This window comes from Lutjanus erythropterus, chromosome 18 (assembly GCF_056507025.1).
Source record: "Lutjanus erythropterus isolate fLutEry1 chromosome 18, fLutEry1.hap2, whole genome shotgun sequence".
NCBI lineage: Eukaryota > Metazoa > Chordata > Actinopteri > Lutjaniformes > Lutjanidae > Lutjanus > Lutjanus erythropterus.
Window position 1 is genome coordinate 19,599,071 of NC_139334.1, and position 25,637 is coordinate 19,624,707.

The following is a 25,637-nucleotide window of genomic DNA, read 5'->3' on the forward strand; positions in this document are numbered from 1 at the left end:
GCAGTTTTTGGTGAAACTATATTGGCACAAAATAAAGAAAACACATGAGAAAAGTGCTCATTTACACACAGTCAGAGGTAGAGATACGACAAAAAGAGAGGAATTAGAAATAAGGACGCTGAAGGACATTCAAACTTTAAATTTACACATAAAATTGAACACTGAGAGATTAAAAACAGATGTGGAATAACATTATTTAATTAAATAGTACCATTATTCTGGATTACATCTGTAGCACCTTGTTCATTGCGAGGTCACCGTCATGCTACCAGTCCTCCTCTTCAGTGTTTCCATGCAAACTTTAGCTGCAGTTCTCGGCGGTGCAATACTTATTCATCAGGGCGGGAGGAGTTTTCATATTGGAATGTTTTTGTTATTTAATGCACTTAACCCTCTCTTGAAAAGCAGCACCACTCGGGACTGTATTCAACACTTCAGACTTGAAACAGATTTCTTCCTTGTCCTATCTATGCGGCGCCGTCCTCATCCTCCTCTTGTTCCGGCAGGCTGCCGGGACACGGCTCCATGGTGACAGCGACGCCCATGCCGCTGCGTCCAACGGGCATGGTGATGACGCCGGTCCATTCATTTCTTTCTGGGCAGTAACACTCGACGCTGGACAGGAAGCCTTGCTGGTTAAAACCCCCTGTATGAACACGCACACAACATGTTTAATGAAGCTGTTAATAAACCAATTAGTGAACTGTTCAACTCTTCAATGAATAATTAAATTAAATAATTCTGTCTTTAAGCAATTTATTTTTCACTACATAAATGGGTTCGCAAAATGATATTTAAGAAGGCAAATTTTACTTTTCTTTTATTGTTTTTTTATTTACTGAAGTGGTTTGTTATTTCTTCCTGATCTGACATTTCATTTGCCTGCTGCTCCTCTGTTTACTCTTAACATCTGAACCCACTTCACTCTATTTAATTAAACAATACTGAGTCACTGAGTCACTGAGCCTCATTAGAAGTAAAACAAAGTACAGCCCACACTGTAGTAACAGACTGGCCACCTCCTGACTTAACTGTCTACTAATTAATCAGAATTATTTAATTACTTGTGGAAGATGACCTGCACACTTTGTAGACATAAACAGCTCATTTTAAGGTAACGGAAACACAACTACTTTTACTTCCAGTTGATTATACACATACTTAGCAGTTGTATTCCATTTCTGCTATATTCTTCCCATAAATTCCCCAAATATTACACACTGAAGCTTTAAAGGCTTTTACAGAATACCAAATGAAACTTCTTTTAAACCATAAAAATAATATACAAGTGTTTGTGGTAGCAAAAGCCCACAAAAACATGGGATCATCATTTTATTTACACTGATAAGAGCAACATGTTTTGCTCAGCGCTTTTCAAGCTCGCGAGGAGGCACAATGGGGCTTAGATACATGAAACTGTTCATGTACTAATTAGAGACGGCGCAGAAAACAAACAGGCTTGGTCTCAGACAATCAATTGTGATCAATAAAAGAGTCAAAAAAAAACCCCTGCAGCAACACACATGGAATAATTCAGAAAAAAGATAAAATAGTTAAAGATAAATGACCGTAATAAGATAGAATCACATTAACACAATAAAATGTAATGAGAAAAAAAGAAAAAACAAATATAAATATATTAAAAATATATATTTTAATAAAAGAAACATGAGTGCCTGATGAAGCGAAGCATGTTGTTCTTGTTAGTATCAATAAAAGATCATTGATCATATATGTGTGTGATCACCTGTATGCTCTGCAGAAAATGCTGCAAACCTTTTTTTTCTCACTGATGCATTTGAAAAATTTCAAACTTTTATGAATGTTTGGATTGGTGTTGCAACTGACCGAGGACAAAGATGCGTCCCTGGTGGACGGTGACCCCGTGCGCACTGCGGCAGTTCTGCATGGAGGCCCGGGGCTCCCACACGTTCCTCGCTATATTGTAACGCTCCACAGAACACAGCTGGCTCCGCCCATCATAACCTCCTACTGCGTACAGGTACGAGTTCACACACACCAATCCTGCAAACACACACAGAACTTCAAGGAACAGCTTGACATTTTGGCATAACTGCAGTAAATATTAAAGGCGTAATACGCAACATTTTCTGTGTAGACTCATATAAACATAAACCTTTAAATCATGACTTATGACCCACGATAAGTGTTAGATGGTGGTTGTAACTGCAGAGACCCTAGCTTCTGCCCGAAGGTCCTATTAACTGCCTACCAGCATATCTAAAGCTCACTTATTTATAAAGTAATAACTCATTTGTTTAATCCAAACAAAATCAGTTAAGTGTAACAGCAATAATTAAACAAAATTAAATTGTATACTGTATATAAAATGCACAATAGCAGCCAAAAGTTGGGACAGAAATGGTTCAGATTATATCAACAATGTGCAAAGCTGTCATCAAAGCAGAAGGTGGCGACTAAATTATCAAAGAGCAAAAAAACATATATATAAAATATTGACAGGAGCATGCACACACTCACCGAGTCCGCTCCGTATAGTGTTCATGGGTGCCAGCTGTTGCCAGGTGTTAGTGTCAGGCTGGTATTTCTCTGCGGTGTTCCAGCGGTTCTGCCCGTCATATCCCCCGACCACATACAGAGCCCCCCCGCACGCCGCCACTCCAGCGCCCAGACGAGCCACCGTCATCGGGCAAACAAAGGACCAGCGATTAGACTCCGGATCCCACCTGCAAATCAAACAGCAGCGCGAGGCACATGCAGCCGACGCAGTGATAATCTCCTTAACAATTCCTAATGGCATTACATATTAGTCAATTAATATAATCAAATTAATGTATCAGTGCTGCAGGACGTTAAATGGTTCAGAGGGCAGAGGCTGTGCAGCAACCTTCTCAATCTACATGAGCCGGTCAACTTTAAGTGGATTAGGTTAAGCTGGCAACCATGTTTGGCAACTATTGACAAGATTTATGTGAAAGCCAAAGACGTTGTAACACCGCTGAGAGCAGACAGAGACAAGAAAGTCCACATGATTCTGTAGACCAACACCTGTAATTAAGTTTTAACTCTACACCAATGGCATCTTTGAAATAAAAAGTATGTTTAAAGGTCGAAGGTCAAATTAATCTGATCATATTTTAAGACACATGTCTTACTCTTTTTCTTTTTTTTTTTTAAGAAATAGCTTGATATTTTTAACTTCTTAGACGACAGTGAGTTAGATGTCCACACCACACTCATGCCTGTCCGTCACACATAAAGCTACAGTTAAGAGGCAGTTAGCTTAGCTTAGCATAAAGGCCTCAGGTAAGGAGAGACTAGCTTGACTCTATCTGAAGGTGAAAAAAAAGCCCGCCAGCTCTTCTAAAGCTGTATAATGAACTCTCACATCTTGTCTGTTTAATCCGTACAAAAGCCTCACTGTAAAAATGATAAGTTAGAGTTTCATAGGGAGTTAATGTGACAGATTATTTTTTGGCCAGGATCCACAAACATGACATTTTTACACTTGGAGTTTTGTACAAATTAATGTTAATTGTAAAGTTAATTCATATCTAACAGACAGATATGAGAGTGGCATTCACAGGGCTGGTAGCATTGGTGCTACTCACTTTCTCAGTTCCCAGTTGGTTACACCAGCAAATGATTTGGTTGCAAGCTGTTTTTTTTTTGGTACAGTATGGTATTTATCAACGCCCTCGATGAATGCTGATCTTAATTTGCATGTGCTAGTTTTAAACCTGGTTAAAAATCTTTTAATATTACAATACAACAACTTTGTTAAATAATTTTTAATTGACTGGATGTAGGCAAAAGACTCATTGCACATATGAAAAGTGAAATGTACAATTGTTTTGTTTCAAACATTTCAAAATAAGCAATTAAAAATGTGATTATTGACTGACGTCATCAGCGTTTGAAGGAGATGCTGAAAGAAAAGGCCTGCCACAGAAATCTAAGAGGAAGTTTGTCATCAAGATGTAAAAGTGAATGAATAAATCTTTATCACTATGCATTTACTATTGATAAAATTCATGAATTCATGCTGAAGCTCCCCAGTTCCCCCAAGTTACAGCTGGTTCTTAGGGTGTTAGAAAGGATTGCCCCACCCCCACCCCACCCAATTTTGGTTTCGAAATCCTCCCTATTTTTGATTGAGCCTCCTGCACAAATGTGACCACATAAAATTAAATTGACCGAATCAATCTTCTCATCTGGTTGTTGGGAAGAAAGCAAATGAGCAGACTTCCCAGAATGTTGGAATTGTTCTTTTTAATACTTAGTAAATGCAAATCACGCCAGGTGTGACAACAATAAAAGAAATGAATCATGATGAGGCAGGTAAGACGACATGTTCACTGACTGGTTGATGATTAAAAAGCTGTTGGCTCACTTCTCGGCACTGGGTGTGTTCCAGCTGTAAACCGCTGTTAGGAGGGTGTCTGATATCACATAAGCTGCTCTCAAACATTGGCAAAGTGCCCTTAAAAAAAAAGCACTAAATGTAAGTCACTGTGACGACACTGACCCTGTGCTCTGAACCCTGAAATTACGACATGATAAATAATCATACATGCAGAAGGTGTAGCTCCCTGTTGAATCTCTTACATGTTGCTTGCATTCATTTGGGAAGCGTCCTCAGGAGCAGAGAGCCTTTCTCTGCCAACCATTGTTACTATAAATGCTCTAATCTCTTTTGATGTGTTTCACATTGAATTCTCGTTTCAACAGTTTTATCAGCTTTCATTACATTTGGCAGCTTCTCGTGAAAAGACTTTCAAGAGGCGTCTGATGAGTTCTAATAATTCTCATGTGATTAGCATCGTCTAGAAATCTATACCCTTCAATAAAAAATATAAAAAGAGATTGAGGTTACATTTGAAGCATGGTTGTTTTAATATAAAGAAAAAAGCTAATAGTATCAAAAGAAACTGTCACTTGGTGTGTTTTTTTTGGTTTTTAATTGATTGAAACTGATTTACAACAGCATTAAAACTCCTCCCTGCTGAAGACAAGATGTAAAGCATTCCTGAGCAGATCGACATTCCTGCGAAGTGTGTCTCAACATGTTTTGAGAGAGCCCGTGTGTTTTGTTGTCTAATTAGTCTAAGAGGAATACCTGCAAACTTCTTGACTGCTCTTTAGGTTGAATGGCAGCTATTCATTTCATCTACTTACACTGAACTAAATGCACTTAATCTAAGAATGTGTGCACAAGGGAGAAAATCCATGCTCATTACATTCATCCTAGTAAATAATGTGTCATTAAAATCAAATTACTTCTTGAGTACCTGGTTAAATAAATAAATCCTCACATGCACAATCAATGAACACCTCAGAAATGTCTCACCTCTCCACCGTGTTGTGATGCGTGGAGCCCTGGGAGCCGCCGACGGCGTAGATGCAGCCGTCCACCACGCCGACGCCGACCCTGTTCCTGGGGATGTTGAGGGAGGCTCGCTGGCTCCACTGGTTGGTCATCGGGTTGTAGCAGCACAGGGCGCTGGACTCCGTGTTTGTTTGAAGCGACAGGTTCCTACCTCCGACCTGGATTCACAAAAAAAAGAGGGATTGGAACAGAGATTAATGTTGATCTCTTAAACTTGTCAAAACAAACATGAGTCCATTCAGGGCGGACAGACAGAAGCTGACAGGCGAGGGAAAGAAAGAGGGTAAAATTATTACAGCATTAAATATTTCCCATGTCCCGTATCATATTATATCATAACACACAAACTCTAATTCCAAAAACATTGCATAAAACATAAAAGAAAACGGAATGCAATGATTTGCAAATCCTTTTTAACTTGTATTCAATCAAATACAGTACAAAGACAAGATACTTAATGTTTAAACTGATTAAAACTTTATTGTTTTTTGTAAATATACACTCATTGTGAAATTTGATGCCTGCAACACGTTCTAAAAAAGTTGGGACAGGGGCAACACAAGCCTGGGAAGGTTGTGGGATGCTCAGAAAACACCTGTTTGGAACATTTAAACGGTAGACAGGTTTATCGGTAACAGGTGACAATATCATGGTGGCGTATTAAAGGGGCATCCTTGAAAAAACTGTTGTTCACAAGGATGGATGGGTTGAGGATCAACGCTTTGTCAGAAACTGAGTGGGCAAATAGTCCAACAGTTTAAGAACGTTTCCCAAAGCACAGCTGCAATTTTGGGACTTCACCTGAGATGGACTAAACCAAAGTGTTTAAGTGTGCTGTGGTCTGACAAGTCCACATTTCAGATTGTTTTTGGAAATCATGGACGTCTAAAGAGGACCATCCAGATTGTTATCAGCACTAACTTCAAAAGCCAGCATCTGTGATGGTGTTGGGGGGGGGGGGGGGGGGGTTAGCATCCATGGCATCATGTTTAACTGTCACGTCTGTGAAGAACATATCCTACCATCCATATTCATCTTTTTCAGAGACGTACCTGTTTATTTCAGCATGACAATGCCAAGACACATTTTACTAGGCACTAGATTGACCTGCCTGCAGTCCAGACCTGTCTCCCACTGAAAATGTGCATTTCAATATGAAGCAAAAATATCTTCTATCAAGCAAGAATAAGAAAGAATTTCACTTTCAAAATATGAACAACTAGAGTCCTCAGGACTTACTGAGTGTTGTTAAAAGAAAAGGTGATGTATCACGGTGGTAAACATGACCCTGTCTCCACTTTTTTGGAACATTGGAGCATTATTTTTGTAAGTAAGTGACCCTTTTGACGGTTTATTGTTTTGTTCTGAATGATTCCTTATTTTTAAATCCTCTCCAATGACAGTGGGTATTAATTAATAAAAGTCTTTGCAATGTCTTTAAAATAACATTTCATTGGTGGTATGACAGAACCGGTGGAACTTACAGTGTAGAGCAGTCCAAACAGAGCACAGGCTCCCAGACCGCTGCATGGAGAACCCATATCAGCCAATCTCAGCCAGACATTCCTCCTGGGATCATAAGCCTCCATGGTGGCCAGTGAATGCTGCTGATATCTGAACACAGACAATGAAATGGTGAGCGTTCTGAATGTCCTCTTGTTTCTAGATGCATCCTTTTAAAAAGCACATATAAATACACAGTAGAGAAAGGGCCGCAAAAAAAAGGCCACTGAGTTTATATGCTGATGCGTGTACGCACACACGGTGGAGCCTGAAATTTAGTCAAATCAGTTTATATTTAAAACCAACCTGCGGTTGACCAAAGTGCTCGACACAATAGAAAGGGAAAAAAAATGAAAAACACATGTTGACATATGTAAAACCCTTTAGAGAGCCAGAGAAATCAGGTGGGTTTGTAGCATAGGATTTAAAGCATTTGATGGTGGAGGCTGATCGAACATGTAGCACGAGGCAATTCCACAGTTTGGGCCCGGCTGCAGAAAAAGCACCCAGTGACTATCTGGGACAGGAAGCAGCAGCTTATCTGATGACCTCAGTGTTCTGGGAGGACGGTGGAGCTGTTTAAAGTCACCAAGACATGCTGGAGGTAGCCCGTTCAAGGCTTTAAAAACAAAAAGTAAAATCTTTTGTGCAGTCAACTTGAAATTACATTAGTGACCAGTGCTATGACTATTTTTCGCATTGTGTTATCACACATTCAGCATCATTTTGCACCAGCTGAAGGTGTGACAGAGTGGCAATAACACAGAAAAGCATGGGTTATTATCTCAAAATCCCTTAAAGAAAATATAAGCTTGACCTGGTCAAAAGACGATTTAGCAGCAGTGTATATTTGTTTATCAAATTTAAGATCAAATCAAATAAAATGGCAAGATTCTTGTCTGGTTTGACATAACCAGAGAGTAGTCCAAGGTTACAAACTACAGTTTTAGCAGGAGGATCCAAAGATTAAAATTTCTGTCCTACTCTTGTTTAATTTCAAGAACTTACTAGACATCCAGTGCTTATAATTTAGGGGCACAAACTGGTTCATGTAAAAATTAAAACGATTCTTCCCCATGTCAGTCAAAAACAAATTACATCCTTGGTTTGCATCTATGTTTTTACACCAGCCATACACCAAATTACTTTCAGATTCAGAATCCTCCACAGACCATTAAATAACTCAAAACAGCTCAAGCAGCACAAACTCAGAAGTTCTGCAGCCAAATGATTTCACTCAGAGGTGTAGAAAAAAACATCTTAATGGTAGTTTTAAGCTTGACACTTTGGTTAGAAACACACCTGTTATAAATGACGGTGGAAAATATATCAACATACAGTATTCCACTAAAATTAAAGAGTAAAATAAGAGTGCATACATGAACTCAGAAAGCAGAGCACCTCTGTAATGAATCAGAGTGGATGAACCACTAGGTGGCAGACTGACACACTTTCAGGATACATGAAGTGCCATGCACACAGGCTCTGTTTATGAATGAACACCTAGGCTCTGAATGCAGCTCACTCATTAACATTCATAACTCAACATCAGTAGAAATACATCCCATAAGTGAGTGTGCAATCAGTAATAAATTGCAGAACAAAGCAATGCAGTTGAGGAAACTCAGAGGTAAGTACCCGCCGGCCACATAGATGAGTTGAGTTCCACGGTTAGGTGCAGGAGGAAGCTTCCTCAGTGTCATATCCTGGAAGATTTTAGACAGGAAGTCCTTACAAGAATTGGCCTGGAATTAAAAGACAGGACAGAAAATTTTAATCTCTAAAGAGTGGGTTAATATATTACAGGTTGTGCTGAAATAAATACCAACAGAGAACATGAGTTAATCTTTCTGAGCAAAAAACACGGCGGCAGCAGTTTACCTTGCTGAGTATGGGGCAGGACAGGAGCTGGTTCTTCAGGAACTTTGGAGGCAGAGCGTAGATATGAACTGCGTTCAGGAGGGCATGAAGGTACTGGGCTCTACCCTCCATATCCCAGCGGACCCAGTCAGTGCAGGCCTTGTACACCTGAAAAGGATTTATTTACACATATCGATATATGGTTTGTTATTTACATCTAGATACTCTTGTTAGAACCTGGACATGTTGAACATTTTGAGAATGAGATGACTGTTGTGTAGCAAATATTAGGTAACACTTTAACCATCATTAAGAAACAGTATATTAATAATATATAATAACAGATAATCTCTATAAACTGTTTACAATTTTATCGTCTTTTATCAGTTATGACATTTCCCTTCCATTTCCTTGTTTTTTACCAGTGAAATGACTATTAACTATCATTTTACCATTTATTAATGATGGTTATTGTAAAGGATTTAAATATATTACAATATACTGCACTATTCTTACGCTTTAACATGAAAAAAACAGGCAGAAAACACAAGATATGAGCAGAAAACAGGGTTTCAGAAGAGGCAGAACATACAATGATTCCTTGTATGCCTGTCAGGTAAGTTTTAATGTATTATTTTAATGCCACACACCTCGGTCTCACAGAGCACCTTGAGACTGTCCTGACTGATGAGCTCCAGCAGCTGGCAGTGAGAGAGGCTGAAGAACTCGTCTTCTTTGGTCACCTGGGACAGATGGACACAACAGTACACAACAGCACGGTCAGATAGAGGCTGCTTATTCGCATTGCGACCGCGGGAACTTTGGAGGACCTCATGCAGGGATGAGGGTCTAAATTAAGCCATTCTGGCTACTGACAATTGTCAATAAAGCTCTGGCTCTTCTACGAGGATCTGAAATTTCTACTAACATTGGAAAACTGACCCATGGCTCTGCTTTAACTGTGTATGAACTAAAAGTTACCGATAATTTGGGTGAAAATGTCACCACTGACCTCTGGATGCACATATTTTAGTTCCTTTTTCAATTTTGCTTTCATATCTGGATCATTTCAAGGTAAAGTAGCAAGTGGTGTGGGCTGCTTAGTAGGTGTTAGAGCCAGGAATTATAGATAGGACACAGACACAGAGAACATTCACACACTTTTTCCATCGCTTCAAAAAAAAAGCAGCAGGGAGAGAGAACATGTGCCCTGTACTGGCACAAAGTAAGCACGAATAGTGGTACTTTGATGCCAAAAAAGTGCCAAGTTTGTCCTTAGACAGACTGGTGGCCTTTAGATTCCGGCAACCTTTAAACACTGCAGCTGTACTGTTCCCACACAGTTAAAACAAATGAGCACAGCATGTGACTTATTTGACATCAAAGATATAAAGCAAAATATTAACCAATGGGGCGTTCTGCTATGGCGTGGCTAATTAGCTATGCATAAAAATATGCGTATAAGCAGTAATGTTCTGAAGCTTCTTTGGCAACTTACTGCCTGCTGCATGAAGTCTGTGTCTGTGGTCAATCAACATCTTTAAGATCTAAAGACAGAATGAAAAGTGCTACAGCTTTGCTGCTGACCCTGTGCCTGTCAGGGGCTCTGGTTCAAACAGAGACAGTCTCCCAGTCTGAGATCAGTGCTGAGCTGGAAGCACTGAGAGATTCGGTGGAGGAGCTGAGGATGATGGAGAGCAGACTGGCAGCAAGCGAGAGCAAAGTACAAACTCAGGAGAACTCAGTTAAAGAACTAAGAGCAGAGCTGGATGTGACCAAGGCTGAGTTACTTCAGTACAAAGAGCAAGGCGAGGAGCTGAGGAAAAAGCTGGCAGGTAACAACAGGAAATAATGTGAAATCATACTTCAAATGATGTATGAACAGAAAAAGAACGCATCCATTAAATAAGCCTGTGTAATATAAAAATATAATGTCAAAAACATAATTATCTAAATAAGAATCTCCTCCTGCTTATTTTTAACTAAACACAGGCTTGTTTCATCTGATTTTATCATCTGATCTGGTGGCAGGCATCACGAACAACTATGTAGAAATAGCCAATTATCTTGCGTACCTATAGAGGCATCGGTAATACAATCGATAATACTAACACTGTTTCTTAACCAGTTAGAAACTACTTCTAGTAGCTTTAAAATAAAATTAAAAAAAAAAACACAAACAAACAAAACAAAAAAAATGAGAAAATTAACGTGAGCTATTTAATTTTAAGGACTGAGAAAAAAAGTTCAAAATAATGAACTATGAACGGAAACTTATTAATTTTAATCTCTGTGAACTGAAATATCAAGATAATATAGAGATAATATAGAAATTTCTTCAGCAGACATTTTGTGGTACTAAGTTGTACCTTTATAGTCACAGATGGACCCAGAGTGGCCTTCTCTGTGGCTTTGACCGGAGCAGTGGGACCCTTCAATGTTGACACCACATTGGTCTACCCCAAAATCATCACTAACATCGGCAATGCTTACAACATCTACACAGGTATGTGTTTATGTGTATTATTCAGTCCTAAAGACGATGTTAATCTGTGAGAGGCAGAGGAGTAAAACAGATTAATCTGGTTATTATGAGGTTGTGATTTTTGCCAGATTTCACTAAACTCTCTGTTTCTTTCTACTACAATGCAGGAGTCTGCACTACAATACAAGAACAACCAAAGAGTTCTCCTAAACTACTCCTGGAATCACTGGGACGACCATGAGCGTGTTTCCAGCGGGGTGATCCTGGAGCTCTCTCAGGGCGATGTCGTGTACGTACGTCTTCCTGCCTCATACAGAGTCGCCGATTTTGCTGATCATCACTTCAACATTTTCAGTGGGTTCCTTCTGTTTCCCATATGGGGATAATGTGGCATACCAGGAAAAGATTAACTGTAATCAGAGATTAGCAAAACTAGGTTTAAAATGAGTAAATCTGGTTTGAAAACCGGATTAAAAACCTAATCTCTGTTTAGTAAACCTAAGTTTTTTGATTTTCAATCAATATGTAGATGTTCCTTACCCAAATTAAACAAATTAAATAAATAAAAAATACATTTCAGTGCTGTCAGGACGTAGGATTACTTTCAGCTGCTCTGTGTTACTTAACAAAATGTTATATTGTTTGCTAGCTAAAGAGTTAGCTACCCTAGTTAATCTACTCATGACAAAGAAGCTCTAATTTTCTCTTCTTTTGAGAAAAACTTGTCACAATTTTTTTGTTTAATCCATCTCAAAAAGGCAGGAATTTCACATGTTAAACTTGATCATATTTTAAATGGGATTTTACAGCTTAAATTAGTACAAACTAAGGTTTAAAAAGAGGTTTAAATGTAACCTTTCTTAATTTTGAGCTAATTTAAAAGTTTGCTGTAACATAATTTATAATTAAATCATGATTTACTTGTTTGATGCAACCCAGCGTGCACGTCACATGTTTGATTAACATAAAGTAAACCAGAAATGACAATAAAATAAGTTTTCCTAAAAACATTTTACCTGACTTGACTGTATTTGAAAGGAAAACTTGCATGTGTGTGTTTTCTGCATTTGCACCTCACCTCATTGAAGTGTGTGTTGATATACTCTCGACTCCGCTGGTGCAGCTCTGTGCAGCCGATCTCCTCTGCAAAGCGGGCGATGCCGATGACATTAGCAGGCTCCAGGTGCTTCATGAGGAAATCGCAGCACGCCTTGGCCACATCCTCCATCTGATACCTGGTAGAAAACACCAGAAAAGGAGGTGTATGTATATTCTCCCACTAAAATTCAAATGTTATTTTAATGCATTTAATCCTGAAAGATAAAAAGATCTGTTTCTCAGTATTGAATACTGCTTGTTTACCTCATAGCAGCCAAGAGGAGGTGCAACACACACTTCTCTCCCACTGTGATGTGGGCGGTGTAGGCAAAGTCGATAAGTCTTCCCACCACCTGGGGGCAGACATCGCGCAGCGTGACCTCTGCAGCCCGACACTCTTTGAAACTGCTGGTGAACATGGCTCTGAAGTAGGGGCTACAGGAGGCCAGCACCACCTTGTGTACCTGGATAAAAAAAAAGAAAAAAAAAAAGACATGCATTAGAGGATATAGAAGCTCTGCATTTACCACACCAGGACAGCCCTCTAAAAATGACAAAATGTAGTAAAAGTTCCCCAGATAAGTGAAAAATATAACTCTGAATCCATCACAAGCCAAGAATAAAAGCTTTAACCTCCAATCAGTTGGTCAAAAAAGCTTTATGGTTTCTTCTTGACAGACATTTAGATGATAAAATAACTCACAAAGTCCAAATTCAATCACTCATCTATTGATTTGACACACCCTGCCAAGGTCTCTGCTCAAGTGAAATGTAAATGACAAAAGTAAAAGAGCAATTTAATCAAACATAATTAAACTAAATTAAATACAAATTAGTCTTCTAAATTAAACATAATTAAATTAACTGAGAGCTGCCAGCACAGTATGCACATCTTTTGTTGCGATGCTTCCCATTTTTCCAGCCACATTTCCAGTTTTTCTAAAGGTTATATAATAATAAGATTTTGATTCTCAGAGTGGGGGCTGTGGCCTGTCAGTTTTAGGTTTGAAATTATCATAAAATACTTTGGATTCATTAAAAAGGTAATTAGAACTAATAAATAAAGCCATGGGATTTAATTTGAGTGCTACTCTTAATATATGTGACTAAGTTTAACAGGTGTTTAACAGGTATGTATCATATATATCATCATTGTTACGATTCATCTCATGTGTTGATCAGAGTTGTGACGAAAGTCTTGGGTGGGCTGCAAAATATTTCCAGATTTCAAATTGGCTTTGTTAAGTTTGGGACTGGCTGGTCGGGAACAATGATTAGTTTGTGTTTGTGCCGTGTAACATAATGAATCAGGACTGTGCGGATGGAAAGCCCGAACACAGCTTGTAATTCTGCTGCTGCAGGGGACTCTTAATCAAAACTACAACAGGAGACAAACTTTGATGACGCTGTGAATTGGCGTGGGATCATGGGAGTTTGTGTCTTCACTGTTTAACAAACACCACTGAAAATCTACATGACTCAGGCTGGAATAATGTTTGTGGATAAAGTAACATCATTTTTTCGTGTTTCATTTAGTCACGTTTGTAGACTTCCTTCCTCATTCTCTGACATGTCCCGTGTTTCCCCGCTGTAGTATCACTGTATGAATTCTGGAAACTTGGGCTGCAACCAAGAAACTATTTTCATTATTGATCAGAGTTCAAAGGAGCTTTATTGTCCCTTACGGGGAAACTGGTTTGCTGCCAGGACTCATACAAAGCACAAAAAAAACACCTAAACACAGGTGTACGGCAATGACACAACAGGACATAGTTTAAAGAGTGTTTCAGTAGGAGGTTCTTCAACGTCCAGGTCAAAGTTCACATAAAGAATCAAAGCAATCCAAGCAAATAATCAAATGATTACTCTCATTATGTTCTTGATTAATCATTTGGTCTATTTGCCCATCATAAACTTTAAAGCTGAAGGTGATATTTTCTTCTGTCTTGTGTTCAAACAACTCTAAAAATCCAAAACTACTATGGTAATTATTTTATTTCTTTTTTTTTTTTCACTTCACTCTGGCCCCCCGTAACTCGTCTGTTTGTGTCGCTCTACCCGAGGCTGCTGCTGCGAACGCACTGAAATCATAATGTGAAAAGAAAGTAATTTTCTCTAAATGAAAAACAAAGCTTCTTAGAAGATTATGACAAACTGCCAAAAACGAGCCAACAGTCTGCAGCAGGTTATACACTGTACTGTATGTATATTTGAATAAGATTTTCTGTTTACTGTCATAGAGGAGTGAAGAAGCCAGAAAATACTCACATTTAAGAAGCTGGGATCAAAGAACTTTGACCATTTTCCTTAAAAAAAACCCTACTCAAATTGATTAATTAATTATAAAATGTATTACATATTAATTATAATCAATTAATAAATCAATCGCTGCAGCTCTGAACAGATATTCTACATTTTAAAACAGTCAATAAAATTCTGTAAATAGCAAAGCTGGCCATTTCATTATTTTATATTTACATCATAAATATACAAATGTTAATTAGATGGTAATCTGCATAACAGTCAAAAGTTTGCACACATCTTATCATTTGATGTTTTTTTTTTCTTTATTTTTATTGTATTTCCTCATTGTAGATTAATACTGGAGACATCAAAACTATAAAATACAGAAATGCTTCATATTTCAGATTGTTCTGTCTTCTGCATTTGCAATCAAAGATTTAAAAACATTGACGTCTGCAAGTGCAGTGTATGAGTTTTTTTTTTTTTTTTTTTTTTGCTTTTTACTGACAGTTTTTTGCTCTTTGATATTTTAGATTCTTCACGGTAGCCACATTTTGCTTTGATGGCAGCTCTTCACACTGTTGGTATAATCTGAACCATATTTATAAAAATAAAGAAAAATGATTTAATGAGAATGTGTGTCCAAACTTTTAACAGCTACTGTGTGTATCAGAATTGAATTAAATCAAATTTCATTGGCATAGCCTGATATCACAAATCACAATTTGCCTCTATACAGTGTGTGACACACCCTCTAAAGAGTATGAAAAAAATGATTGGTGCGTATTTACTAGTATAAAGTTAGAACAAAAACATATTGTGTGAAACTGTGAAGAATTATGCTCTACATTGCAAGCAGTAATTAAAGCCTTATCAATACTATTTATTGATGTATTACTACATTTAGTCAGTTTCAGAGCACCATACTCTGCTAATACTTTATCAGTGTTAAACTGTGCCCACAAAATGGCACAAACTTCGCTTTGTTGGTTTAATTTTGAGTGTGTCTCACCTTGAAGTCCACTGTCCTGTCCTTGTACGTGACGTGCAGCACCAGGTCACACAACATCTCCTGCCGTCTGAACTCCTCCATGACCTTGAGGGATCTGGAGGCGTGGGTCTCCACCGTGTAGTCCAGGTAGCCGGACCCGTGCATGGAGGGCACGGCGATGGCTGAGAAATCAGTGTCGCGTGTGAGGCGTTTCTTCCTCATAGGGCAATGCATTCTGGGAGAGGGTACTCCAGATTTTCTCTGAGTAATTACCTGTTCAGTCTTACAGTCTTTTACTGTTCAAAGTTTTTAGCTCTTATCCCATTGGGGTCAGAGTTTCAACAGAGGAAATTCCTATGTTAAGGCTCCGGTGAGCAGATGTCCTCAGTTCCACCATTTTGCATCAAATTTAACCCCAAAACCCGTTCAGTAAAGAGACATTTCCCAATAAATTAGAGGCGTGAACGTAATAATGGTTTTATCCATAGGTGATCCCAGCAGTCAGCAGGCAGAGCGAGCAGTCCGGAGAAAAAGCCAGTTTCCACATGAAATACGTTCAGCTCATATGTTTCTCTGCATGAACACGGCGGGTAAACAAACTTGCAGACTGGTCCTTCATCCACAGATCCAGGCTCCAACATGACTGACAGCCTGTGAGCCAGGACCAGACACTTCCCAAAGCACGAGTCAAAGCATGATCACCGAATCGCCGCCGTTCGTCCAGATTTTATAGGTTTCGGGGTTTTGAAAGTGATCCATTCTGGCTGCAGATTTAGCGCCCTACAAGAGAAGAGGAAGTGGTTGGCAAATGTGTGTAACTGCACAGTCAGACTTATCCTGGCAGGGATTTCTTTAACCTCCTCTGATGGGATGCTGATCCTGCAAAAAAAAACAAAAAACAGAAAAAACAAATGAAGTTATGATGAATGACAAACTTTGAGTGGGTTGTAGGAATTCTAATGAAATCATGTGAATGTGTCGTTTTTCCTTCTGTGTGTGTCTGTGGGTGTGCGAGTGTCACACACACTCAAGAGTTTCACTTCCTTGCAACTGAAATAGAAAAGACGTATTATGTTGAAGCGCTTCACGCCACAGCTTTCGCCCAAGGAAATGATCCGTGTTTTTAAGTTTGGGTTATTCAAGAAAAGATCCCCTTACCCAACTTTTACAAGCAAAATATTTCTGTATTCACTCTGTAAATGGATAATGTGGAATTCCTGCACTGCCATGTTTATGTTTAATTTCTAAAGAACTATTTAGATTTATTATAGTTATTTTAGTTACTCTGATAGGAAAATTAAACCCAATATAAAAAGGCTGAAAAAACATACCTCCTCAGAGAATTTTGACACTTTGAAACATTTTGAAATTTGAGTATTTATTTTTTAACTTAACTTTTTAGTTTTACTTTTTACATTTTAGCACAAATATCTGTACTCCTCACAAACTCATTGCTTTAACTTTAACGCATTTTTGATTATTTTTATTTTGCATCACTGCGCGTCACCTTCCCAACATCAGGACCAATTTCAACATAAATTGATAGTACAATAACAATAACACATAAAAAAGGAGAATCCATCAGTGCATTATCACGCACGATGTATGCATGATGCATGCAACAAGACAAAAACAATGTAAAATGTGTACCAAGACAAAAACAAACAGAAAGAGAACCAATCATGGAGAAAAGGTGAGGTTCAGTTAGCTTTGCACAGAGACAGGCAGTACAAATTCTGATATACCAGGAACCCTTTAATCAATAACAGCTGCAACAATTTACCAATTAATCAATCACTTAACTGAAAGAAAAATAATCAGATTCATCCTGATAATCTATTAACGTTTTAAGTCATATTTATGCAAAAATGCCAAACATTTGATGGTACTAAGATCCCATATGTGAGAATTCACTTTTCTTGGTTCTACACTGTAATAATCTAAATTAGTTGGACAAAACAAAATATATATGATGTCACTATATTACTATATTTATGCTGTATTACCACTTTTATCCACAGGGGCCTCCAAAATCAACAAAATATGAAAGCTTTTGAGTGCTCAGGTTTTCTCACAGTTTTGTTTGGCCTGCCTTTTTAGCCTAGAAACGTCAGTATTTGTGCTCCATTTGACTAAGTTTTGTTTGGAAGCGCCATTTATTGAATAATGACAAGCAGGCAAGAGCAGTTTTGAGCCTTATTGTTTTATAATTCTGTTCATTTGAATTGTTTGATTAATTTTTCATACAACATGACACTAGGATTCTTACGACAGTTAAACTCAGACCAAGACGTGTGTTCTCAATCTTATTAATCATTAATGATTAATTTATTGTTAATGTGTTCAGCTATTAAGGAAAACGCACAAAAGCGAGAACAGATTAATTGAGAAAACAGCCAGCAGATTAGTCAAAAAAATAAAGAAAAACAGATCACAGGAGAAAAATAGTATCAGCCATTCAAACATTTTGTCAGTCAGGACCAGTTAAAACTCTGTTTCCGTCCTCCAGCCACAGTGTGTGTGTGTGTGTGTGTGTGTGTGTGTGTGAGTCACAGAGGAGTGACTCTGCAGGCAGCAGCCGGCTGATAAACATACACACAACACATATTCACACTATTTAAAGCAGCGCAAGATATGAATGAATTCCTACCAGACACCAGAGGCTGTCGCTGACCAAACACCCCACTGTTTCCCTCTGTCACATTCACTCCTGTGTTTCTTCTCAATTCCTGAGCAACATCTGCAGTGAAACTACTCCCTGCTGTGAGAGAAGCCAGGCGTCGTCCCCCTCATCTCATCTCTGGAACCTGTTCGACTGTCTGACTTGATGTCAAGAAAAGACTACGCTAATAACAATTATCTGCCTCTGACGCAACAGAGAACAGTGAATTTAAAGTAAACAAGGTTTTCCAACACCTCTTATCTGATTAAATCTCAAGAACTCTGGAGTCATTGTTGATAAGCCTAAAATTGGAACATGTAAACAAAGAACAGGAAGTGAATAAAGATGTGTTTCATTGAAAGATCTTTATCAATCCACTCAGGTGGAAGACGGCAGCACTCAAACTGAGTTTGATGTAATTACTTTATATGGGTATAATGGTGCACCTGTGTCCAATAAAGCACTAATTAAGAGTCTCATTAGATTTTGTCAATTAATAAGCCTCTCAGTTCTCTCAAGTGGAGCTCTCTCAGCAGTTAGTATACAGGCAATTTTCAGCTAATGACAACAGCCTGACTGATACTGGATGTTTTTAGCTCAGCCTCGATACTTTCCAGCCTGAAAGGAAAATCATGTATCACAACATCAGCTGATCGTTGCTTTATGAAAGTTGACATCGGCCTATATGAAATATGCTTATCTGCTTTCCTGCCAGAAGTTATACGGAAGCACGGTTGCCATAGTAAACTGGCATCGGTGTGTTTGTAGGTATTGATCGTTATCAAACCATGTTCATTTGCATGGTTTCATCACCATGGTTGCACGGTTTACAAATTATGATCACTTTCCTGGTAAAAAAAAGGAGTGTGAAACGCAACAATTTCAATCGTAATTATATTACACTTACTAATCCAAGTAATGCTGCATAACGCTGCAGGAGAATTAAGAACTGTATTAAACTGTTATAAACTTGACAGGACAGAGGAAACTCCAGAGGACGCAGAATGAAATAATCAAAAAAGTTATGCTGCTGTCTCATGAAATACAATGAATAATATCACTAATTACTTTTGAGTAAATTAGTAAAATAATGTTGCTTTTTTGAAAGAGTAATAAGTAAAAAGTAATTTATTACATTTTCTGAGAAAATTGGACAAGTTATAACACTTATTGTAACTAATAATAACTAAAAATAATAATGTAACTAATAATAATGATAATAATAAGGTCATCAAAGTCATCATACTGTGAAAATGTCATACCGTTGCTACTCTAAATTGAAAATAAATATCACTCTCATGTCTGTCCATAAAAGTCACAACCAGGAAAGCAGGAAGGCTGGAAACAAGCAAAAACAACTTCATACAGGGATTGAGATTGTTCTGCTTCTGTCCGAAGATAAAAAAGGTCCACTAAAAGTTCTCTGTGTGGCGTGCTATATCTCATTAGTTTAATGTGTTCAAAACCGAAGTGTCAAAGTGTGGATTTGTGGGGGATGGGAATTGGCCTGAAGCAGTGACTTTAAACTTGGAGAAATCCAGCTAAACTTCATGCTAAGCTAACCATCTCCTATATGTATGTAGCTTCATATCCAAAAGGCAGATGTGAGAGACCTTGTCATCTAAATCTGTCGATATTGTACTGAGCAGCACGTTTCTGATATCGACATGGACGATGTATCAGCAGTGCTCTGCTAATGAGGAGGAGGAGGACTGTATCTTTAACCACTATGGCTCACATGATCAAAAGGAATGTAGAAATGTGGAGGTCAAAAAGGTTCAGCAGACACACTGTACTATGTTAAAAGCCTGCAGTTGCAAGCATCCTTTTAAAGTAAAAACAAAACACGGTACGTTTCTATAAGAGGCTCCTGACCCTCTCAGTTCTCTTAAAGCTATTTCTTATTTATACTTTTTAAGTTTGGAACGTTTACATTGAATACACAATTGCAATGCTTGAGAAATACCTGCAAATTCCTGAAATTTTGGGCGTTTAAACACTTGTAGTGCGTCTCTTTACACAACACAGCAAAACCAGAGCGACTGCGTGTCCTGCAAACATGAAATCTCTGCATTCCAGAGTGTCACTGGCTTCTACAGCTTGAAGCAGAACAAATCAGCAAGAACAAACTTCTGTGCTGCCCTGTTTGATACACTGGACTGCATTTAACAGTTAGAATCAACAGGCGTAAGGTCATTTTCTAGCACAAAACTCTGACTTCTGAGGACCACAGGAATACTTACAGCAACCCGCAGTAAAATTTTACACCCATCATTTGTTTCTCTTTCTATCAGATATTGTTTTCACCCAAACTTTGTGTGCGTTTTACCGAGCAAAGCACGGGAAGGTTATCTCTGGTTTGGACTGACTGAGTGCAGCTTTACAGAGTTGCACAATCAAATCTGTTCAGCCTCGAGCCTTTTCTGCTGGTCATATGACCAAAAGTGCGAGACGGACGGAAAGGGAGGGAGAGCAGTGCAGAAAAAAAGACGTGTGTGGACGACATGCAGAGAGTTAAGGAGAGAAAAACAAAGCAGAAGAGGAGTAAAAAAACACAACATTAAGCTGACAGAAGACTTAAGATAAATTCAAGGAGGGACTGAGAGAAGGAAATCAAGAGTCATTAGTAAAGTAGAGCTACTCAGTTTTGTATAAAGGACCATTGTGTTTGGATATATCCGCCTGTCCTGCTCTCCTGATCAGGCTTTAAGGGGGTTAACAGTGAATTAACTGTGTAAACACAGTGTGTGCGCAGAGCTTGGCTACTATATAAAGTATTGCTCAAGCCTGCAGGAACACTGTGACTCGTTCTGTGCAGTTTATCGATTTCAACCAGGCTTTTAGAAATGTCTCTTTTAACCAAGGCCATGACTATCAACACCGCAGGTGCTCGTACTGTTTGGTTTTGTCAGATTTATTTCTCAAATGGTTGTTTGGAAGTGAGAAACAGAACACCCCGTTTTCTATGGGGCTTCATTAGGTGTTTTGAGTCTGAGACTTAAATTCACCATATTCACACGGGCAGCCATTTTCCTCTAAAGTCTCTCTTCAGGTGGGAACAGCGTGGGAAGCTCAAATGTCACATTGTTTTGTTCCAGTTTACAGTCATATAAAAACAGGAAATCTGACATATTCTTGCCATTTCACCGCTTCCCAGTTGAATCAGTTTTTTATAGACATAATTACTACCACTTGGTTTGTTAGCTTCATGCTAACACATAATAGGAATCCCCACTGACGCACTAATGGAAATTAACATCACAATCACAGATATATTATCTTCACAAAGGGGTCCATTTAACTTCACATGCTAAACAATAATGGCACATGTGCTGACAGTTTCAGGCATATATTCCCTCTGATGTGTGGAAACAAATTAATTGCTAACTTAATCTCTGGCATCAGTGGCCCACACTGACCAGCTACAGCAACCTCAAAGGGTCAAAACTCAAACTCAAAATATATCTATACTTGGAAGCGACACTGCATGCTACAAGATGGCAGCACATATATTTTAATATCTTAATGAGCAGTATACTTTTAATTCATTATATTGTACACATAATTTACCACTTTTATATGGAGTCAAGTCCAGGCCACTTTTCAAGTTCAGTTTCCTTTGTAAAGGATGTTAACTTAAATGCTCACATTGTGCGCTGTGCAGTTTCGACTGACTGTATTAATTTTGCCTAACATCTTATTTTATGTATTATTTTCTTGTGGCAAGAACTTGATGAGCAGAAACAGCTTCAGTTTACTTTAAAAACTTAAAAACTTTTATATGCAGTATAGTAATGACGCTGCTGAAATATGTTTTGGAAATATGACGCATGATATACAGTTTTTAGAAGTGCATGGTTCAAAATTTTCCCATGTTTAGCGTTAAAAAAGCAAAAAATTTATTAATTAATAATCATAGTATCTCGATCAGGTATCAAATCGGGAGATAAGCATAACATCACAGCCCTATTAGCTACGGTGACCCAACCGTTAACGTTAGCATTCAACCACTTCCTAGCTAATGTTAGCAACATCATGCCCGCCATGCAAAATACTCCCTGCTAAAGTGCTTCTAACTTTTGCGGTGGATATAATCTGAACGCTACACATATTCCAGTGAGTATATTGTCACATAATGTTACTGACTGAACCAAAACATTGAGACCTGGAAGGCAGCAGTGCATTCAGCTTCCTATCCTGTGCGTGACGTTAACGTTTGAATATAGTGAATTGAGATCTGTGATGTTCATTAGACAGAATTTGTACCTTTGAGACACTAAAATGAGGACAGCGTGATTGAATAAAGACAGTTTGCTTTTCATAAACAGGCCTGACGTTGTGCTGAATTTATAAGAGGAGGGAGAGAGTTGGAAAGTTAACCATTTACAGACGGTCTTGGTTGGCAGATGGTCCGGGAACACGTCAGCCTGTGCAGTCAGCTTTGACCAGAACATACAACAAGCTATAGGATGTTGCATGAGGAGTGAATATGCCCTCATTTAACCTTTAAGGATATGCTGTCCAAACCTGCTGAGCATGTCTTATGCAATGTATTGTAACAGAAGTGGCATAAACTTTTGTGCTCTGTCATCTTTCAGCTGCTTTGACAGCTGACTGAGGCCAAAGGTTGCTGATGAGAAGTCATTTTTCTGAAAAAAAAAAAAAAAAAAAAATCCCTAGCATCAAAGATGCACTGTAACTGATGATATGTGGGAAATTAAAGAGTTAAAAACTTCCTCTAAAGGCCTTTGATTGTCAACCAAATGCTGCACAGTCACTAACTACTGCAACTTCAAATAACACGTGATAGACTGAAGAATTACAGTTGCCCAACGTTGCCTCCTGACCACAAACTCACCATATCAGACACACTAAAGATACAGCGTGTCGATTTATCGCTAAACAAAGAAAATTCCTTTGTTATCAGTGGTGAAATGTTTGCTCACATAAATATCTGGGAACACGCTGATCAATTGTTGTATTGACAAATGCAATACAATGAAAAAGAAACCTGTCTTAAAGTGATTCACTGGGGCTCAGTTTTATTTATATGGTGCCAAAATGATCACAGTTTTCTTAGGGTCTGTTGATAAAGACAAGGTCCAGACTGTACTCATAAACCTTGTGTGCTGTTTTCTGAAAAATCCAGTTCATTTCTACTTGATACATATTTCATTCTCTTCCTTCATAATGAATGATATTTTCCAGCAGGCATTCAACAAGTGACTTTAATGTATATCAAGCTGAAACACTGACGGAAAAAAGAGTCTGTTCATTCATTTTTGTAAATTTTTCAAAACATTTTTCAAAAATATTAGACATTTGATGGTTCCAGCTTCTCAAATGTGAGAATTAGCTGCTTTTCAAAGACATTTGAAGATGTCACGTTGAGCTCTAAGAAAATGTTACAGGTATGTTTTAAATACTATACAATGAAAGAGTTAATCAAAAAAATACTTGTTACTTAGAGATTAATGCATTATTTTTTTAATTGTTTGGTCTGTAATACAGATGCAGTGATTAAGCGATTGACCAAAATGTAAGAATTTGCTGCTTTTCTTTGTAATTTCTGACAACAAATGAGGAATCTTTGAGTTAGTGACTGTTACTTGGACAAATGAAGCTTTTTGAAGGAATAACTTTGGACTCTGGGAAATTGTGATGAGCATATTATACCTTTTTTTACCATTTGAAGACTAAATGATTAATTTGTAAATTGTGAAAATAATAAGCAGATAAGCTGCTGATGAAAAGGGTAAAGGGTAAACTTCTTGTCACATATCCTCAAAGTGGTCTTCAAGTTGCTTAATTTCTACACAAATTATGTAAAATCAACACTTTTTCAAATTAATATTATTACTTTTTAACACACTTCTTTAGGGAGCCCATTTCTCAGCATTATTGTTTCACTTTTCCCATGCATATTAATTAGGTTAGCAAACTCTGTCTCATCTTTTAAATCCCTTTAAAAAACATATTTTTATAGACAGGCTTTTACATTTAACACTACCTGTACTTTGCTACTTAGTCTAGAATCACTAAACGGTCTTGTATTTTTATTTGCTTTGTTTGTGTTTTATTGTTTGTATTGCATTTTACTCCCATTTTTACATTTTCGACAGACATTTTTGAGGCCTATTTGTTGGTGTGTGTTTTTAGTTTGTATTACCTCATAAATCCCTTTAACCTTGTATTGTTATATAGGGCTGCAACTGACGCATATTTTCATACTCGATTGATTGGTCAATTATTTTCTCAATTAATCGATTAATAGTTGTTTGGTCTATAAAGTGTTGGAAGATGGTGAAAAATGTCAACCAGTGTTTCCCAAAGGTGAACATGACATCCTCAAATGTCTTGTTTTGCTCAAAAGCCAAAGATATTCAGTTTATTGTCATACTGGAACTGGAATCAGAGAATTTTGACTTTTATCATTATTATTATTATTATTATTATTATTATTATTATTATTGTTGTTGTTGCTATATTGTTTTATAATGGCCATGTTTTAATATACTTTCTTATTTCTGTTCTTCTTATAATTCTCTGTGTGTAGTATTTCTGTTTTCAATGGGAACAACTGCAGTGTAACCCAAAATATTTCTGATTTATTTGTTGTTACACCTCGGCATTCTTAGAATTATTTTTTCATGTGAGTGTTTTAAAAGCTTGACAAATGAAATGAAACCGCGCCAAACAATCGCGTACTTGTTTCCATTTGACGCTCAGTTTTATGTGTGTGTGTGTGTGTGTGTGTGTGCGTGAACTACAGACCATAACAGACAGAGCAAAAGTTTCAATTCCCCTTCAGGAGTCTGCGCACTACTGAGGAAATAAACTGGGCGACAACAACATAATAAGCCACCGGACATGTTCGCTCATCTCGTACATAAATACCGCGATTACTGCGATGTTTTAGGAAGTAACACAACAAATGTTAGGAGTGCTGCTGTGCGACAAACACGTTTGAATATTACAGAGATTTTTTTTTTTCCTCCAAAGGGCGCGTCCAGTCCTGTCAGCGTGTCAAAGTGTTGGACAGTTTGACATTAAAACAGCTGCAGATTCACTCACCTACAGCAGCACGTCAACGGCAGCTTTCACACGAGAACACCGGAGCGCGGAGCACTTCGGGTGGTTTTTACGCGCGGCTTCGTCCGACCGCAGGAGGTGCTCCCCGGGCCGAAGCTTTCTTCCCGTCCTGTCTGAGAGGAAATCAGCACAAGTGTCTCGTTCTTCACGTCAAAAGGCTCAAATGTGCGGAGCTGCTGGTGTCGCTGCTGTTCTGCGTCGCCGCGGGCAGCCGTCCAAAGACTGAGCTGCTGGTGGTGGAGGTGAAGGTGGAGAGGGTGGAGGTGGAGGGGAGGATTTTCTGCACCAACATGACTCTGCAACTCCGGAGTACACTGCAAACAGTGTGCGG

General features: G+C 38.3%; 2 protein-coding genes across 4 annotated transcripts; one reads left to right on the plus strand and one right to left on the minus strand.

Moving 5' to 3' along the window:
• Positions 1-25,637, minus strand: keap1a (kelch-like ECH-associated protein 1a). Of its 3 annotated transcripts, none has more exons than XM_084741852.1 (12): positions 25,289-25,637; positions 15,574-16,332; positions 12,582-12,781; positions 12,298-12,454; positions 9,385-9,477; positions 8,756-8,902; positions 8,513-8,619; positions 6,856-6,985; positions 5,333-5,529; positions 2,503-2,708; positions 1,849-2,025; positions 1-646 (listed from the first exon to the last, which is right to left on the minus strand). In XM_084741852.1, the coding sequence occupies exons 2-12, from the start codon at positions 15,784-15,786 to the stop codon at positions 468-470; spliced, it is 1,806 nt and encodes a 601-aa protein (XP_084597978.1). In that variant the 5' UTR covers positions 15,787-16,332; positions 25,289-25,637; the 3' UTR covers positions 1-467. The 3 variants fall into 3 exon arrangements, with proteins under 3 accessions (XP_084597978.1, XP_084597976.1, XP_084597977.1); XM_084741850.1 differs by having other exon boundaries at positions 15,574-16,431; XM_084741851.1 differs by lacking the exon at positions 25,289-25,637 and adding an exon at positions 18,203-18,326 and having other exon boundaries at positions 15,574-16,431.
• Positions 9,680-11,390, plus strand: LOC146310942 (uncharacterized). The gene is made up of 2 exons (XM_084741853.1): positions 9,680-10,569; positions 11,112-11,390. Exons 1-2 carry the CDS (start codon positions 10,293-10,295, stop codon positions 11,288-11,290), a joined length of 456 nt encoding a protein of 151 aa, XP_084597979.1. The 5' UTR covers positions 9,680-10,292; the 3' UTR covers positions 11,291-11,390.

Coding starts and splice junctions, on each gene's coding strand:
- LOC146310942 (XM_084741853.1), top strand. CDS start 10,293: ATGAAAAGTGCTACAGCTTTGCTGCTGACCCTGTGCCTGTCAGGGGCT. Junction 10,570..11,111: donor GCTGAGGAAAAAGCTGGCAG/GTAACAACAGGA, acceptor GTACCTTTATAG/TCACAGATGGACCCAGAGTG.
- keap1a (XM_084741852.1), bottom strand. CDS start 15,786: ATGCATTGCCCTATGAGGAAGAAACGCCTCACACGCGACACTGATTTC. Junction 12,782..15,573: donor ACAGGACAGTGGACTTCAAG/GTGAGACACACT, acceptor TTTTTTATCCAG/GTACACAAGGTGGTGCTGGC. Junction 8,620..8,755: donor CCTGCCCCATACTCAGCAAG/GTAAACTGCTGC, acceptor TTTTAATTCCAG/GCCAATTCTTGTAAGGACTT.